This window comes from Phytophthora infestans, genomic scaffold, assembly GCF_000142945.1.
Source record: "Phytophthora infestans T30-4 supercont1.21 genomic scaffold, whole genome shotgun sequence".
NCBI lineage: Eukaryota > Oomycota > Peronosporomycetes > Peronosporales > Peronosporaceae > Phytophthora > Phytophthora infestans.
In genome coordinates this window covers 1,487,862-1,504,592 of record NW_003303738.1, presented here as the reverse complement: position 1 = coordinate 1,504,592, position 16,731 = coordinate 1,487,862, and the positions used below count along the sequence as shown (strand labels likewise).

Below are 16,731 nucleotides of genomic sequence, written 5' to 3'. Positions count from 1 at the left end.
TTGTATGGCTTGTCGATAGCCTGTATCTCGGAGTCGGCGAAGGGGGTACCGGCGTGTCAGTCAGCGCGCGAATCGATAAGTCACCTTCGAAATCTGATGCGCCAACAACCAGCAGGGACATCTGCATTACTCGCATAAAGTGCGCATGCGTTGGTTGAGTTGAACCAGCTGTGCGATCACCTTGCACGCGACGAAAGATGATGAATGCGTTGATCAGAGCCATGTCAACGAGCCCAAGGAAGATAGTGTGGTAGTTCTTCCGCATTTGCATGGCACTCTGGACAGTACAGGATAAAGTTAGATGTAGGTCAGTTGATCGTGGATTATACAGGGTTAAGTGTAATGCGAGTAAAACGGGCCTAAATTGAGTATCTCTGTAACCGCAATTGGTCGTGTACGTCAGCCCCTCCCATGCCGTCTTGATACTGCTTGACAAGGCGCAGTGCTGGTACATCGACAGCTGCGGAACCCTCACGCCTCGACAGAGTTGCTGGTTCCGTGCTGCAGCCCGTGGAGATGAAGTGTACGGGACGTTGTCCATCCACGACACCGCAATCATGCTGGGCTCCTCCTTGGAATGCGCGATACGATATGACCCTCGTGCCATACTTTTGGGTCGCTTCGCATTCTTATACGGGACAGCTTTGCAGTAACCACGTCGATTGGTTTGAATTGTACCAACATGGTAGAGTCCACGCTGCAGCAGAATCGAAGACAGCAGTAAGCTTGAGTAGAACCGATCCGTAATAATGAGCCGTTTCTTGGGAAGGCCGTCGAGAACTGCATCAACATTGCGCAACACGGCGTTGGGGCCTTAGTTCAGATCCGCGCTGTCTGTGTCAACCTTTCCTTGATAAATTTCGGCCCTATACAGGATAAAACAAAAAAGGCGTGAGGTTTTGTCCTGTATCATACACGAACATAATACCCATACCTGTAGCAGTAGCCGGTATGAGCGTCACACGTCAAGAAGCACTTCGTACCCCATGGGTGGGGCTTCCCTCGAAGATACTGGCGCATTGGGTTGTACTTGCTCCGCATAGGTATCGTTCCTTCGTCGAAGGCAATTCGTTGACCCACCGTCATCCCCAGCTTGAATGTTGTGTTGATTGTGTCGGCGATAGGCTTGATCTTCCACGTCTTGTACTTGACCGAATCAGGATGACTGTTGTCACTAAAGTGCAAGAAGCGCACGATTTCTTCGAATCGCTTTCTTGCCATGTAACGCCCAAATGTTCCTTTGGGAACCGCACCTTGAGCATCCATTGCCCAGTGCTTTGACAGCTTTTCTTTGTAAAGACACAGAGTACGGGCACAGAGAAGTCCAATGAAGTTCACCAACTCGTGGGCTTGAATAGGTTTGAGCGCTCTCTGCTCTTTCTGAACTTGCTGCAGTGTCCTTATCTTGTACGCCGGTCGTCTGTCCTTGATGCGTTGTTGGCGAGCCATGCTCTCTTCCGCCGCCTGCTCCCGGTACTGGAGCTGATATCGGTTTGACTCGGTAGCAATAGCAAGCCACATCTCTTTGAATAGGAACAAAAAGAATAACCCTTCCAGGTTGCAGCCCAGTGCTTGAGCGAGCTGGGTGGGGGCGGCGATAGTACGTGCTAGATCGGCAGCAGGTAACTGCAGAGAAGTACCTACATCAAGCATCGAAAACATATAATTAGTGTCTGATACAGGATTCCGTTACGGTTCAGAAAATGACATCCTGTATCGTACAGATTTGTACTTACATTTGTTTATGAAAAAGGTCTTCCAGCCAGTTTTTGCGTGTTCACTCAATTGCTCCTTGGTCATCTTGTCAAAGGGGGTCCCAGCAGAGAGATTTAAAAAAACGCGTCCTCTTCATCACTCGTCGCTTCATCTTCACTACTGGAACTTTCACTGGAGGCTTAGACATCGGATACAGCAAAAGTCGTCGTCTATGGCGAAGTCATCTTCGTCACCAGAACTCATCCGGTCATTGCCAACCGATATATCTACCGTTTCAGCCACTAGGCGCGTGCTTCGGGATGGTTGTACACGTGTCGGTGCTGGTACACGTGGCGATCGCTGTGGTGACGGTGTTCTCGACGCAACCGCCTTCCTTGCGCGCTTCTTAGGGGGTGTTCTCACCGGCGTTTTGGGGGGCGCCTTTGCTGGCGATCTAGTGTGAGACTTGGCAGGCGACTTGGCGGGAGACTGGCCGGGAGACGGAGCGGGTGACTTGGCCGGAGCCTTAGCAGGAGTGCTGGCTGGGCAATCGGCTGGCGATGTGTCGGATTGGACTGCGGTCGGTCGAGCGGGTGATGCTGGGACTGACGCTTCAGCAGCAACGGCAGCGTCGTCATACAGCACTACATCACAGTTAGTCTCTTCAACATTAGTATAATACGCATTGTAGGACGTACCATCTTCAGGCAAATGATTTCATACTTCATCGGGACCCTCATAATAGTCGACAAGGTGGGCTGCGTGTGGTCGTTTCTCCCAGCCTGCAGGTGTAAAGTAGCGATTCTCAGTTGCAAGCCCTTTTGGGCGCTCAAACCTCCATCCAAGTTTCTTGAGTTTGGTCCATAGTTTTCCCCACGTAAGCGACTTGATCCGCTTGCGTTTTGCCATCCAGCTTTGGCTACAGCTGTCCGTCCGTCCGATTCGCAAATGGCGCGAAACCTTGGACACGCGCGAAATCACTAAATCTGATAATCTCGAAAAACAGTGGCCACGAATAATACCCTCTGAGGTTAGCAACAATCGTCTGGCCTTCAAATCATTTCGTATTACTAAAACATTGTATACATGACTTGATTTGAGTACTGACCAATATTTATCCTGTATTATACAGGATAATATTTTGGCTATCCTGTAGAATACAGGACGCGGGGCTAAAGGGGTTAAACCACAAAAAAAATTAAGAAACGGAATGTACCCTTTCGTAGCCTAAGCCGCGTTGTGTTGTATATTGCACTACAAATCAACCTACACAAGTTGAGCGCCTGAATACAGATGAGACTGCGCCAAACAAAATGTTACTTATGAACCTTTGAGAGTTATCGAGATAATCGAGCTTAAAGTTGGCCAATTGATTTTCGCACTTAACCGAAACCGTGACATTTATTGTAAACTTCCATCGAAAAACTGTAAAAACACCCTTATTTAAATTGATTTTAACAAGAGCTTTTAAATAACACTTCAATCTCTAAAATTGAAAAAGTATTGAGCTCACAATACTCCTAAATGTATCGTCATTTCGAGGGCCCATAAATGAAGATAATATTTTTGAGCGACCACAACTTCTTCAGTTTTAAGCATTCTGCAGCTTATAAGGGCTCAAAAACTAGAGGAGACGCCCCGCTTTCGTTTAGAGTGCTTAAATCGCGATTCTTACTTAGGTTCATAAGTAACATTTTGTTTGACGCAGTCTCAGATACGGATTGGCTAAAACCGTTTTCTTTAGCCGGAAACCATGTTTGTACCCGGGCGGGTTTCTAAGGTATTATGGATTTTACCGCCGTTCTCTAAATGCAAATTCGAACAAAACACAAGTACCTTGGCTCGGTCGCTCCCGCTTCGTAAGGGGTGCTCTGGGAGCGACCCTTATAAGTTATAGCATCAAGAGCTCAGTGCTGAAGCAATATACATACCTATAAATGTCAGTACACATGTACCTGAAGGTTTCTCGTGAAGGATGAAAGCAGTTTTCCCCTGCAACGAGAAGCTCGACAGGACGGAAGATCAAGACTCGAGATTGGTTCCTGCAGCATTGCTAAGTCACCCAAGTACTGGACGGGACAGGCCAAATATGTTTTAGATGTAAGTGAATAGAGTAGCTCAGTTTTAGTTTATCCTAAGGCAAGCCTTTACTATCGGCAAGAAATCAAGATGGCGCTGCAAGAAACTGATTATGTCATTTTGTATCGTTAAGACCGGCTTACAGAACATGATGAACTCCAGTACACCCAGGTCGCCTCAGTACGTCGATCGACCGTTGTCCTCACGGATCCTATGCGCCAGAGCGAACCCTACACGGTTGGGCGCGCTGTAGCTCAGATACGTAGGGTTGAAGCGGACGAGGCCACCGGCACCCAGACAGGCGTGTGGATGCGGAGGAAAAGTCCTAAAGCTCCGAGGCTACACCTACTATGACCAAGTCGCTTACTACGAGAGAACGGCGCTGTTGGTGTCGACCTTCGCAGGACAAGATTAAGCTGAATTGCAGACTGTGCCTGGCGATGTCTACACCGTGAAGGCTATGATAATGGGTCCAAGGCGCTGGCCAAGCCGAGCGTGGCTGCAAACGCCCGTTGAAGATGTGCACGACACGCAGATCGAGCGTATCCTTGGAAGGAAAGGAAGATGAACCTCTAGATCTCTTGGGCTTGGCGGATCAGCTACTGGGAACACTGGCCAGTACCACCGATCTTCAAGTAAAATAGGTGCATACTGTCTCCCTCGCGTATGTCCTAAAGTGTGGCTTCTATTCGAGTAAGGTCGTAGAAGCAACACAGTTCCCTTAGCAGATAATGCTGCATTGAAACGAGCTAATATTCGACAGGTTAGCCCGCTGTTGCTACAGAGGACGGCTTCTTTGACCCCTTGGTGGTCGACGACGACAGTGCCAGTGTCCTGTGTCTCCTAGACAGCATAAGACGCATGCTACCGGAGGCAACGGATGCTTGGGAGACACAGCTGAGAGAGGCGCAGATCGGCTCAATCGGGTATTCCCGACCGATTACAAGCATTAACGCTTCCATCCCGATCGCACAGTCAGCTCGGATAAGCAAAAGTTAGCGATCGTCGCGCTCATTAGACGCCACAGACTTCATCTTCTCGTAGCTTATCTTTCAAAAATGAACCCAGCGGCAAAATACCAGCGCGACCTCGGGAGCTCCCATCTTGGACCGGTAATGTACCAAGCGATCAAAGCTGGCTTTTTTCCATCGGCAGAACAAGAGTATGTGCGCCAGCTACTGACGTCTACACAGCACCCAGCAAGACAAGCGATGTCTTTATCGGGCTTGCATGGGTTTGGACCAGTACACCCGAGTACGCTGGTGAGAGCATACGACCTTCACTTCGGATTCCGTGGTCTGTCGATCGCTCATTTCAGACGTTTGGGGGTGTTTGACCAGTATCCGGCCAAAATGGCACCAACAATTTTGAGATCTGACTTCACACACCTGCGCCACCCGCCCCGATCCCAAAGACATGGGGTGAACTCGACGTGGTAACACGAAGTTTTGTGGTCTATACGCAAGCGATGTGCGATGATCTAACATCTCAATGGTCAAAGAAGCTTTACGACTTCGGCATCGAGCTGGGGGTGGGAGCAGCTTGCAGAGGGTGATCTGCTTATGCAGGTCTGGTGGATTAACAAGGTGCTCGGAGCGAGGCTGTCCGGTGGATGGTCGGGCGTCTACCCCAGTGCGACGCCGTTGTCGTCGATATGTCCGCGCCGTTGGGATGACTCACCACCGTATTTTATGCAGTATTCGGTGGAGCCGTATCCTGATTGCTTGGTCGAGAGATCCCTAGCTAGATCAGTGGGTGGGCTGAGCCCGATACCGAACCGTTCTTTCCCTACGAATGGGTGGACGATTATGTCCCCGTAGAGGGTGATAAGCCGACACATCTATCTGCCACGGCAACAACACTCCGACTCGCGATACTATCGGTACTTGGGCTGCGAGCAATCAACAAGAATTACTTCTCCTTATTGTCGACGCACCTGGACGTTTTGGGGCTGGGATTTGATACCGAGCTTCAAACCGCGTCAATACCGACTGCAAAGATGAACAAGGATCTTTAGCGTGGGGAGATCATGGCAGAGTGTCGCGATGTGCATTTCCATGAATTGGAGTGTCTTTTTGATAGCCTACGGCACTTGTGTATCTGCCTCCCGTCAGCGCAACCCTTTAGCTTTTACGCTTGCGCACGTTCTGCAAGCGTGCCCCAGCCGCGGTCGCATTCCTGTCTCGGGTACGTTGCGCCATCACCTCACGGGGCTTCGGTTTATTGTCATGTAGGGCGACTGGTGCGGACTTCCAACGCAACTGTTCCGGAGTTAACCAGTGCCGGTTGTACATATGTGGGCGCATCAAATCAAGGTAATGTTTCCTCGACCCAGCACGCGAGCGTTACATCCAAGCTCGCTTCGATGAGGACGAGTACCAATCGATTGCTACGAGCCCGAGCGGGTGGGGATTCTCGATTAATGTTCGTGAGCTTTTTTGTGTCACTTTGGCTGCAGTGGTCCAAGGAAGTGATTGGACGCCGTCACCGGTATCCACCATCACCACCGTTCGAGCGTGATAGGGCAACACCAGTACCGTGGCCTGGTTCAAATCGACAACCCCCTCGCGCAAGGGCTCCTCCGTGTTATGGGTCTGTGTCGCTAAGTCACGATTCCGCATCTCGACATGCCTTCTCCCGGGGGCCGCGAACTACGCCGCAGACGCGAGCTTTCGTGCGTGGTCTGATCCGTTTCGCCGCCGTTGGAGAAACGTTTCGCGGGAATGAACACAGGCATCAGATCCCCTGTCGTCGCGGTACTAGTACAAGACCTTGTCGTAAGTCTACAGTCCCAGGCATTGGCCAGATCGAGTCACTGGAAGTACAAGTCAAAGTCGTGGCAGAGGTGCTAGTAGTACACCAGCGCGGTGCCTCGCAGTGGCTTACCGGTGACCGAAAAATGGATTCTATATATCTAATCTCGTTTGCACGCCACTGCTGCGTGCCTTGTTGATCACGGAAATCGGAATGGACTCGCTAATCATAATCTACTCTGCTAAATTACCCGTGATTGTGCGCTCTCAGCTGATTCGATGTCGTCGACGAGCAAGGCAGCGGAACATGACATGGGCAAGCAGCGTTTGGAGTACGGGACACGTTAGCTCAGGAGCGGGGGCGCAACAGCGCTTTTTGCCGAAGAAGACGATTGACTTGTGATGAAATTATTTGACCGCTGGAGCTCCGACTGCTACGAGCAATACGCACGCATGGAAGAAGCGACTATCAAGAAGCTAGCAACTAGGATGGTACACGGTACTGACGGTCAGTGCAATCGTCGTTAAGCAAGACTGCGTTAAATGGGCCTGACCCCACCCACCCGGTATTCTACTGCCCAAATTCGGGCGAAGGTAAAGCTGGGGATAAAGGTTTCCTGTGAAGAAAAAACCGTTTCCCCCTGCAACGGAAAGCTCGACAGGACGTAAGATCAAGACTCGAGATTGGCTCCTGCAGCATAGCTAGACCACCTAGCTTCTGGACGGGAAAGGCCGAGGACGTTTTGAAGGTAAGTGAATAGAGTGGATCAGTTTTGGTTTACCCTCCACTCTACACCCGGCTGGATGATCTGAAATTTAGCAGCTGAAATCTTTAATGAACTACTTAATGAAAAACGCTACAGTCCCAATTCGTGCGAAGGTAAAGCCAGAATACACCTGAATTAAACCACCCTATGAATTTGTCCTTGATATTTGAAAACGTTTCATATTACGGCACTTAGCCGTCCGAACCCGCGGTTCGCTGAGCGTGAGTTCAATTCGGGCAGTGAGGACGAGGTCGAGTCCGGGAGCACTCACGATGCTCATGCACACTCCAGTGCCCAGCGAGCACGACCACGACAGCGTGCACCCGATCGCAAGGGATCACGGTGATCACAGTCCCAGGATGTATGTACGCTCTGAGCGTTCTGCCGTCAAGGCTAATGGCTCTCCCAAAGCTGGCGACGACAAAGAGGAGAAACGTCTCAAACGTCTCTAGCTCGAGGAGGGCCACCAAAGCCGAAGGCGCCAAGTCTTCTAACAAGCGCACGGCTTCGAGGTCTCCACTCCGCGAGGAGAAGGAGAGGGTACTCCTACCAATACCTCTTCGGCTCCTCGGATGAAGAGGAAGAGGCGGAGGAGGGTGCTATCCATGAGCCCCGGAAGATCACGAAAGACCTCGACCAGCAGCAGGAGAACTTCCAAGCTGCCCAGCGCACGTGTGGGGGTCCGGTGGTTGCAACCGTCAGCAAGGGAGCTACCATCAACTCAAGAGGTTATTGGCCTCCCGAGGGGAGCTTTGGGGCTGACCTCTTCCTGGAGATCCTCGTCGCTCCTCGTGGACTTGTCGGTGGCCATGTTTCTAAGGGCGTTTCCGAACGTGCCCTGGTCCAGAAGAAACAGTTTTTTGTCGACAATCTGGAGGCGGCCCGGTGCGTGCTTCTCGCGCGCACAGAATCTCTCTGAAGGGCTTCACGACTTGTCGTAAAAAAAAACAAAGAGAGAGCCGGGATGTATCGGGGGCTACCCCTAGGTTCTTCCCGAGAACTGCCCCAATTGGAACTCGTGTGAGGACATGTTCTGGGCATGGGTTGAGTCTCTCAAGTAATCGCCCTCGGAGTTACGGGAGCTCCATGAAGATCAGCTGCTGTCCCGCATCCTGGGCCAGCATGATCTTTGTGTCCGGCTCGTTCACTTAGTCAGCAAGCGCATGCTGCCAAGGGACATTCTGAAGCGCGCGGCTTCCAGCGCTTACGATGAACGCGGGTACGATGTGTCGTCAACGTCTGTACCTCGTTCGGGGAAGGAGCCCCGGACTAGTTACGAAACTACCGCTGCTTCTATTCCCACATTGCGACAGCCTTCGGGTAGTCTATCAGGAGCCGTTTAATCGGTTTCTACGAGTTCTCGGAGTGGGCATAATTTTTCCACTTCACGAGGAGCTGTCACTTACCGCGACGCCGTTGCTCCTGGAGGATCCGCTCCACGTGGTAGTGGACTTCTCCGTTTCGGTCAAGCAGAGGCGGAGGTGCCCTCGTACGGGTACGATTACCAGGCGCCTCCAAGACGCTACTGTGGACCACGTGCTTCTCTTGTGGGTTCGACGCAAGGCCCTGAGGTTGATCGCCTTCGTCAACGCGTCCTCGTGCTTGAGATTGCACTTGGCCTTGGGACTGGCGGAGATGCTGCCGCCCAGACCGGGAATCAGGGCGTGATCGCTCGTCTTGCGGGTCGCCTGGACCTGTTGGAGTGGGAAGTCTCTAGGCTGCATCTGCGGGTGGACCGGCGGGCCTTTTCGTCCGATCTTGACGAGGCCTTCCGCATGAACCGACGTATCGAGGTTCTGCTGCCACGTCCGGAGCTGCATTCGGCGTACCCCCAGTCATACGCGTATGGTGCGTATTCGACGTACTTGACGTACTCGGCGTATGGCTCCGGAGTACGTTCGTACGGGGACCCTCCGGCGTACGGTCTCGACCGCAGCCTTGCTGCTTCCATATTTGTCTGAGTACTCGATCTGTCTGGCGTGGGTCGCTACCATTGCATCGCGGACCCTGCTAATCACGCTCAGCTTAGTATCCACAAAGGAATTCACTTGTTCCGCAGCGAAATCAATCTTAGATTAGAGACATGGGAGGAAAGAGCTTTCCGAGCCTCTCCCCCACTTAGAATAGAGAATACAGCGTCCTTTCGAAGCATGAGAGGCACGCTGGGTTGACGGAAGCCAAGGTACAAGTCTACGTATTTCTCTAGCTAGCAAATACTGAATATCTAAAGCAGGAGTTGCAAGCGTTGGTCGTCCCACCTGTCTTCGTAAAGGAATTCCTTCTTCCTGGAAGACAGTGTGCTGTTGTTGATCCGGAGGCTGTATCGGCGACAATAGCGACGATATGTGATCCTTGAAATCTCGGATGAGACAGTAGACTCTTGAATGCTGCCACTTGTTGCCTCATGGATGTTGTCTGCAGATAGATATTCGTCACCCACCTGAGGCTGCATCCATCCACTTGCCGACTCCGCAAAATCATCCTCACTAGTCTCTGTATGTTCATCCATCCGATTATTTTCTCCACCATAAGTGTTTGTCGCAACTGGCCCGTTCAAATTGACGCCGTCATCCGTGAAATCACGAAGAAACGTCTGAACCGATGCCGATGCACTCAGAAGATCAAAGCTCAGCGTCGAGTCAATGCTGCCATCCGAGACGGGGCAGCTAAATACAGTCTCTATAGCGTGATCACTGCTTTGCAATAACGAGTGAGCTGTATGTTTTCGTCTAGCATCGCAGGCACGGCAAATTCAGTGATCCTTGAGTTTCATATGTAACCCTCCAGCGCCGGGTACACTTAGACCGATGGCCATGCGTCCACATATGACATGCGCACAAGATAGATTTTTGTTTTGTAGTACGCACCCTCACTCAAATGTAGTATTGCAAGTCATCTCGTTGGTGGTATACCAACATGGTGCGCTCGTCGGACTGACCATTTCACCGCTGAGCGATAAAATGTTGACGCTAACTTTTTCTCATCGTCAGTCAGGTAGTCCGCAGAGCTAATTAAAGCCACTCCCGGCGTTATGTCTACACCCCGCAAATTACCAATTGCGGCAATGTATGCAATGTTTGCAATGTCCTCGTTATCACGTCCAGTGTCTCCAAGATAGCGAGCCCGAGCTTTTGATTCGTCACGGTTTGGAACACTGCAATTCGACGAGTTGACACAAGTACTTTAGCTAATGTTTCGGCTTCTTGAGAAGGGGAAGGAGGGCTGGTAACGAACCCGTTGCTGGCGTAGGTGCGCAGATGGAGTAGTCTTTTGCAATCGTGAGCAGCTTCATTATTAAGCGTCTAGTATCCACCGCTTTCCGTTGCGTGTAGCGTTTAATGATGGCGCTGAAGACTTCACACGGGTAATTTGTCGTTGCAAACCCACCAGGAGAGTGGTAGACTTGCCAACGCCAGAATCGACTTGCTATCCACTGTTAATAAAAATAATTGACAAAGTTCAGCAAGCGAGAATCACGCTCCAGTCACGCATCACTTAGTTCCAGACCGAAATCAAATCTTCGTCACAAAGTGTATAGTGCATATCTAGAATCCCACGGTAATCAACTGCCCGGGTCGAATCGGCTAAGTGCCGGATGCGCTTTCGGACGTTATACAGCACGTGAAAAAAAAACATCAACGCTTGCAGCTATCAAATACAGCAAACTTTGATAGTGCGTTTAGCTGAGCAGCTTCGGCATCACCCATAACAGCATCAATTCTTAGTGGTATCTGTGTGTCTGAAAAAGCCTCGTAAATGTTGTAATAGGCTCGAAGTTTTCACTTTCCGTGCGCTGGCTAATGATTAATAAGGCACCCATGTGGTACACACGGCGGTTATCGATGAAGCCACACGTGGTGACAGGATACCCAAGATCACTGAGCTTAAAGTCGCGTCCAGATGAAAATAAGGAAAGGTTCCGCTCGTTGTAGCGCGCGAATGCTTCGCAGCAATTTCGTCGCAGTAATGCTCAAATCAACGGTTGCTCGTCCTCTCCGTTCCCCACAAATGGGAAATCGTTTTCGTCTTCAACGTTTCCAAATACGTCAGGTTCAATGTCGGCTACATATGTAATGGGCTTAACTTTAATTACAAAAGTAGGTAGATATTATTACATAAGTAGTCAAAGTGGCACGCGGGTAGCATGTGCCAAGGTGTCATCATCTGATTGGTTGATAGTGATGAGCCAGACTCAATTATTGACCAATCAGGTGTAGACATGTAATTGAGTGGCTCATACGAGGCCAGGGGTAGCCGCCCTGGTCCCAAATAAATGAGAGTTGAATTTGACACAAACCAAATACTTGGTTATATTATTGCGAGCTTCCTCCACATTATAGTGTTTGCTAGTGACAGTAACGCTTACCCCGCTACAACAAAAGCCTTAGAATGCATCATCTCCCTCACTCGTTGAATTGATTTTTTGCTCCCTTGAAGTCAGCGTATGTACCTAACGCTGCGCTGTACCTGGGCGTACGATGGGTAGCCCTGGACCGGTTTCGGGATGTCAGGATCTCGCAGGGATTACTTCAGATTAGTCGAGGTCGTACTGCGTTTTCGTCCGTTCGGTGGATGTAGGCTTTCATGTCGGGTGTAACCTTAGGGCGTGGTGGCACAGCACACTCTGTGTCGCCGCGTAGGTGCGGTTTTCCGTTGCTAAGAGTGACCCAAATAGATGCAGTAGGGCAGTGACGGACCTTCCGGTGAACGGGGCACTTTGTTCATAGAACGCTATTCTCGCACGTTACACTCTTGCAGTGAAGGTGCCGCTCGATCATATCATGATCGCCCGGACAAATTGAGCAGACAAATGGCCTCACATCGCGCTCGACCGAGCAGCAGAAGACTTGCCATCGGTAACTTTCGAATTCAGCTTCAGTTCTGCATTCCATCAACCTTGACCAGGCTTGCGACGGAGGCATCGAATCTGCGACTGTGATGGTTCAGTTTCTGGAGAGGTGGCTAAATTAGTCTGGCGGGGTATGCTGCACGTGGCTGTGACGCATGTGCGTCACGGCAGTCCAGCCCTTGTACGCGTGTCTTCCATGGGCCAGTAATCTACATACTACTGGACATTTTGGCTTCTTTGTACACACTATCGTCATTTCGTGTCTACACCATTTCAGGTCCGTTCTCCCCAGAGGACGGATTCAAATTACATTTCAATACAGCCACCTCCTGGCCGACCTGTGCATAGGGCTGGACAGGCCTATGCACAGGTCGGCCAGGAGGTGGCTGTATTGAATCCGTCCTCTGGGCTGAAATGGTGTACTAGTAGCTTTGACTCGCCAGAGAAGGGTCTTATTCAAGATAAACCTATATCGATAGCTAGATTAATAGGGATTTCCCGGTCGCTGATTCCGAAAATGAGGTCAGATTAAACTCATTCGTAGCCGTTTTACCGCTACAGGCTCTAAACAAAGTCACTCAGAAGTTTCAAAAAGCTCGCGACCTGGGTATGCAATAGTCAAGGTAGACAATGGCGAGATTCATGTGGTTTTCATGGGAAAGGGTCCACTCGTCGTGTCGGTGATGGACAGTCAAACACCCTCACCATCGTAATATCTACTCACTCGGCAACAACTTACCCGGAGCTTTGCCAGCTCCCCAACGTGTCTTTGTCTACCTGCAGACACTACAAGCGTGAGCATTTTCTTTCAATTTTTCCCACCTTACTTCTAAGCCGAATGAAGCGACTCCTCTACCAGTTTGGATTGACTTCTTGCATCGCCATCACGACGATTGATGCCAATGCGCCTATTACAAGCTCAAATTCCCAGGTGCCCAATGTTGACAATTGGGTTCCAAGTGCTACCACTACGTTCTTACGGACTAGCGAAGACGAAGACAGAGCGGGTCTTTCCGTACCTGCTATCGAAAAGCTAAAAACTTGGTTCACGTCTTCGAATGTAAAGCAGCAACAGCTCCAGACTTGGCTAAACGAGGGGAAATCAGCAGAGACAGTGTTCACGCGCATGAAACTTACGAATCTTGGGTCATTTCTGCTCAACGATCCCCAGTTCAGTGTGTGGCTTAAGTACGTCGATGATCTGAATGCCAAGACCTATCAGAAACGAATCCCCGCGATCTCGATACTGACGACTCAGTACGGCGACGATGCACTGTACACGATGTTTGAACATGCCACGATGATCTCACGGACGAAAGACCTCGCCAAGAGATTGCAAACAGACCAAATGGAGCACTGGGTAGCCATTCGCAAAGATCCTGCTGAGGTCTTCAATTTATTCAAGCTTGACGCGGGGATAAACATTCTCAGCAGCCCAAAATTCACCGCTTGGGCAAAATACGTGGACGATTTGAACGTAGACAACCCCGAAGACGCAAAGTTTATGATCCCGACGCTAAGACAACACTACACGGATGTCGATATACTCCAAATGGCCGAGTCGGCGAAGAGTGTGGAAGGGACCAAAACCATCGCTTCAAGACTGGAGACTGAAGTGATTAAGCTCTGGCTAGTCGATCGAAAGACACCGGATAAAGCCATGGCGGACCTTAAGCTGGGTACAGCGAGCCCACTTTTGGAAAATCCATTGCTAAACATATTGTCCAAGTACTTGGATGTGTACAATGCCAAGTTTCCTCAACACAAAACGACAATGATCGAGACGTTTACATGAAAGTTTGGCGATAAAAAAAAATCGAACTTGCTTGCAGCTGCGAAGTCGAAAGATGTAGATATTGCCAGAAATCTGGAATCCGCGCAGCTAAAAATGTGGCTAAGCAATGGGAAATCTACCGACGACGTTTTCGAGCTGCTGAAGCTTTATCAATCAGAACACAACTTCTTGCGGAATCCGCTCCTCAACACGTGGGTGGCGTACATGGATGACATCGTACATATCGACCCTAGCAAGACGTCAAAGTTGTTCTCGACCGTGGAGACCAAATTTGACGACAAGCCTCTACTCCAAATCTTGGAAGTAGCCAAGAAGTTCCCCAGTTTGGCAACTGCCGCTGTAAAGATGCAGACCGAGAAGATCCGGAGTATTTTTGCGAGTCCGAGAAGGCGTTTACGCTCCTCGGATTGGACAATGTAGGGGACAGCCTTCTCAGCAATCCCACTTTCAAGTCGTGGATGATTTACGTAAATGTTTTCAGCAAGAAGAACCCAGGTAAGGAAGAATCGTGGTTTGAGCCCATCCGTGTCAAGTATGGGTGGTTTGGGGTCGAGAGGGTGATCGAGAAGGGGATGCAGAATCCAAGAACGGTGAAAATCGCTAAGCAAGCCGAGAGTGCGTGGCTCAACAACTGGCTAAATGATGCTAAACCCCCGAGTGCTGCCTTCCACTTTTTGAACCTTAACAAAGCAGGGGACAAGACTCTGAGCAGTCCAAAATTCAAAATCTGGGCCAAGTATCTGAATACCTTCAACCACCGATATCCGGACCAGAAGACGACTATGATCGACGCCATTCGGGCCAACTACGACGACATCCACCTACTGCCGATACTTAATGCGGCGAAAAAGGACCCCAGCACGGAGAAACTGGCCTCGAATCTGCAGAATGCGGTGATTGGGAAATGGATTGCAGAGAAGAAGACACCGTCGGATCTTAAATATTTGAGGCACGTACAAAGCTTCGATCAAATGATGGAACGATTTGCCAACAAGCTTAAAACAATGTCGGAAACCTCTTAATAAAGGGTGGTTTTTGAATTGTTAAAATGGTCATAATTCGCACATATATATTATAATATTATAAATTTATTAGTAATTAGTCGATCTTTCGACTAAATCTTGAAACGTCGCCAAAGCCTGGATCATGCCGTCGGATGCCAAAGAGAGCAAGGATTCTGATGTTGGTTGGGAAGCCAAGCGAGGTCGAGCTGCTTTCGATGTAGATGATGAGACGGTATTAGCAGACGACGCCAAGAAGCCACCGGTACGTGCAAGTATTGGTTGGGGTAATGAGACGACACTGGCCAGTGAGAGCAAGGAAGGTGGCGGCACTCCAGACCCCGAATCTGCTGCCACTGGGTCCAGCACAAGCGAGACGAAGCGCGGAGGCCGACGTCGCAAGGGATCCGAAGCTCCGGCTTCCGGAGGTGAGAGACGCAACCAGAAGAACCGGTATTTCGAAGAGGACGATGAGACTACCGGTACGAATGTCGAGTTAAGAAGCTAGATAGCTACAGAAATCTCATCTGCTGTTGTGGAGCAGATATCATGGAGATCCCGGACTTAGAGGAAGAAGAGCGCGAGCAGGATATCACGACTATGGGTAAGTGTTTTAATTATTTTAAACTCAACAGTTTCGAACGTTTTTTTTTTAATTTTGTACAGTTGCTGAGGCTCCTCGCAACACGACCCGAGCCGTGCAGAGCTTGAAGCAGCTCGACAAAGAGATCAAGTTCGCTCTTCCAAGTGCACAGGTAAAAGCTACACTCCATTATTACAGAAATATGATAAATAACACGTTTTGATCCAGACCCACGGCGTCGACTTGCATCTCTTAACCAGCGGTCTTTGTCCAGAACGTGCTGTACGTCTCGAATCTAATTACTTTATTTTAAAAAAATCCCTTAATAAAAAACTTTGTAGGTATCGGAAGACGACGAGCCTTGGGACTTTGACACTCTTCTTAACGATATCGCGCAGGAGATTCAGAAAGACTTGGACGACAAGGAAGAGTTCGTACGTCTCGGCTCTCAAGATTCGCTCCATCCATAGTAAAAAAAGGATCAATACATTTTGTTTGTATTGATTTTTTTTTATCAATTTCTCTACTTGTGCACTTCGAATTTCCACTCGACGTTGTAGATTCCCACTGATTGTTCTCCTTCTTCGTCATAATCAGCCCAATCCTCACTTAAATCAACGTCGTCAAAGGCGGCGTGGCGTCCGGCCGACAAGACGCGGTAGCCGCTCTCTGGGTGCCAAGCGTAGGGCTCCAGGCCGCGGCACTCGAAGCCCACAAAGGGCACAAACTCGCCCGAGTCAGCGCCCGTGACCTCGCGAGTGAGCTTCTTCACATCGCGTACCACCGTCAACTGCGACGGCTTGTTGGCTCCCGGCCACTTTAGCGTGAAGTGAGCTTCTCCTCGACCGCCAGCCACGTCCACAGCCTCCTCGTCCGACACGAAAACTGCCTCGCGCTTTTCGTCGCCACGCGGCTCCTTCACATCCAGACACCAGCGATGCAGAGGCGGCGCCACCAGCGTCTCCACGTTCTCCAGCTCCGCCTTCACGTATAGCACAAACAACACCATATTTTTGTGGTATAATAGTTAAAGTATCTGTAATAGGAAAAATATCATATTTCTTATTTAAGGTTATTTTGTGAATTCCTGCTATCAATATTATTCCTCTGGATTATAATATCGTAAGTTAAAGGCTCATCTTTATGACTTAGTTCGCGAAATCATCGCTAGCGATCCACCCGACCGATGTCGTCTCCCGGCGGCAGTAC

The 16,731-nt window shown here is 50.0% G+C and overlaps 4 protein-coding genes across 4 annotated transcripts; 2 read left to right on the top strand and 2 right to left on the bottom strand.

Annotated features, from left to right (window-relative positions):
• Window positions 1–2,114: 2,114 nt before the first annotated feature.
• Window positions 2,115–2,423, bottom strand: PITG_11985 (uncharacterized protein; the record flags this gene model as incomplete). The annotated part of the gene is made up of 2 exons (XM_002901396.1): window positions 2,115–2,339; window positions 2,394–2,423. 2 exons carry the CDS (start codon window positions 2,421–2,423, stop codon window positions 2,115–2,117), a joined length of 255 nt encoding a protein of 84 aa, XP_002901442.1.
• Window positions 2,424–12,981: 10,558 nt separating this feature from the next.
• On the top strand, window positions 12,982–13,938 carry PITG_11984 (RXLR effector family protein, putative; the record flags this gene model as incomplete). The annotated part of the gene is made up of 1 exon (XM_002901395.1): window positions 12,982–13,938. The coding sequence occupies one exon, from the start codon at window positions 12,982–12,984 to the stop codon at window positions 13,936–13,938; it is 957 nt and encodes a 318-aa protein (XP_002901441.1).
• A 1,138-nt stretch (window positions 13,939–15,076) lies between these two features.
• PITG_11983 (uncharacterized protein) lies at window positions 15,077–15,996 on the top strand (the record flags this gene model as incomplete). Its single annotated transcript, XM_002901394.1, has 5 exons — window positions 15,077–15,421; window positions 15,484–15,543; window positions 15,606–15,694; window positions 15,751–15,804; window positions 15,864–15,996. The coding sequence occupies 5 exons, from the start codon at window positions 15,085–15,087 to the stop codon at window positions 15,990–15,992; spliced, it is 669 nt and encodes a 222-aa protein (XP_002901440.1).
• Window positions 15,997–16,045: 49 nt separating this feature from the next.
• PITG_11982 (uncharacterized protein) lies at window positions 16,046–16,531 on the bottom strand (the record flags this gene model as incomplete). Its single annotated transcript, XM_002901393.1, has 1 exon — window positions 16,046–16,531. The coding sequence occupies one exon, from the start codon at window positions 16,529–16,531 to the stop codon at window positions 16,046–16,048; it is 486 nt and encodes a 161-aa protein (XP_002901439.1).
• Between the last annotated feature and the right edge of the window lie 200 nt (window positions 16,532–16,731).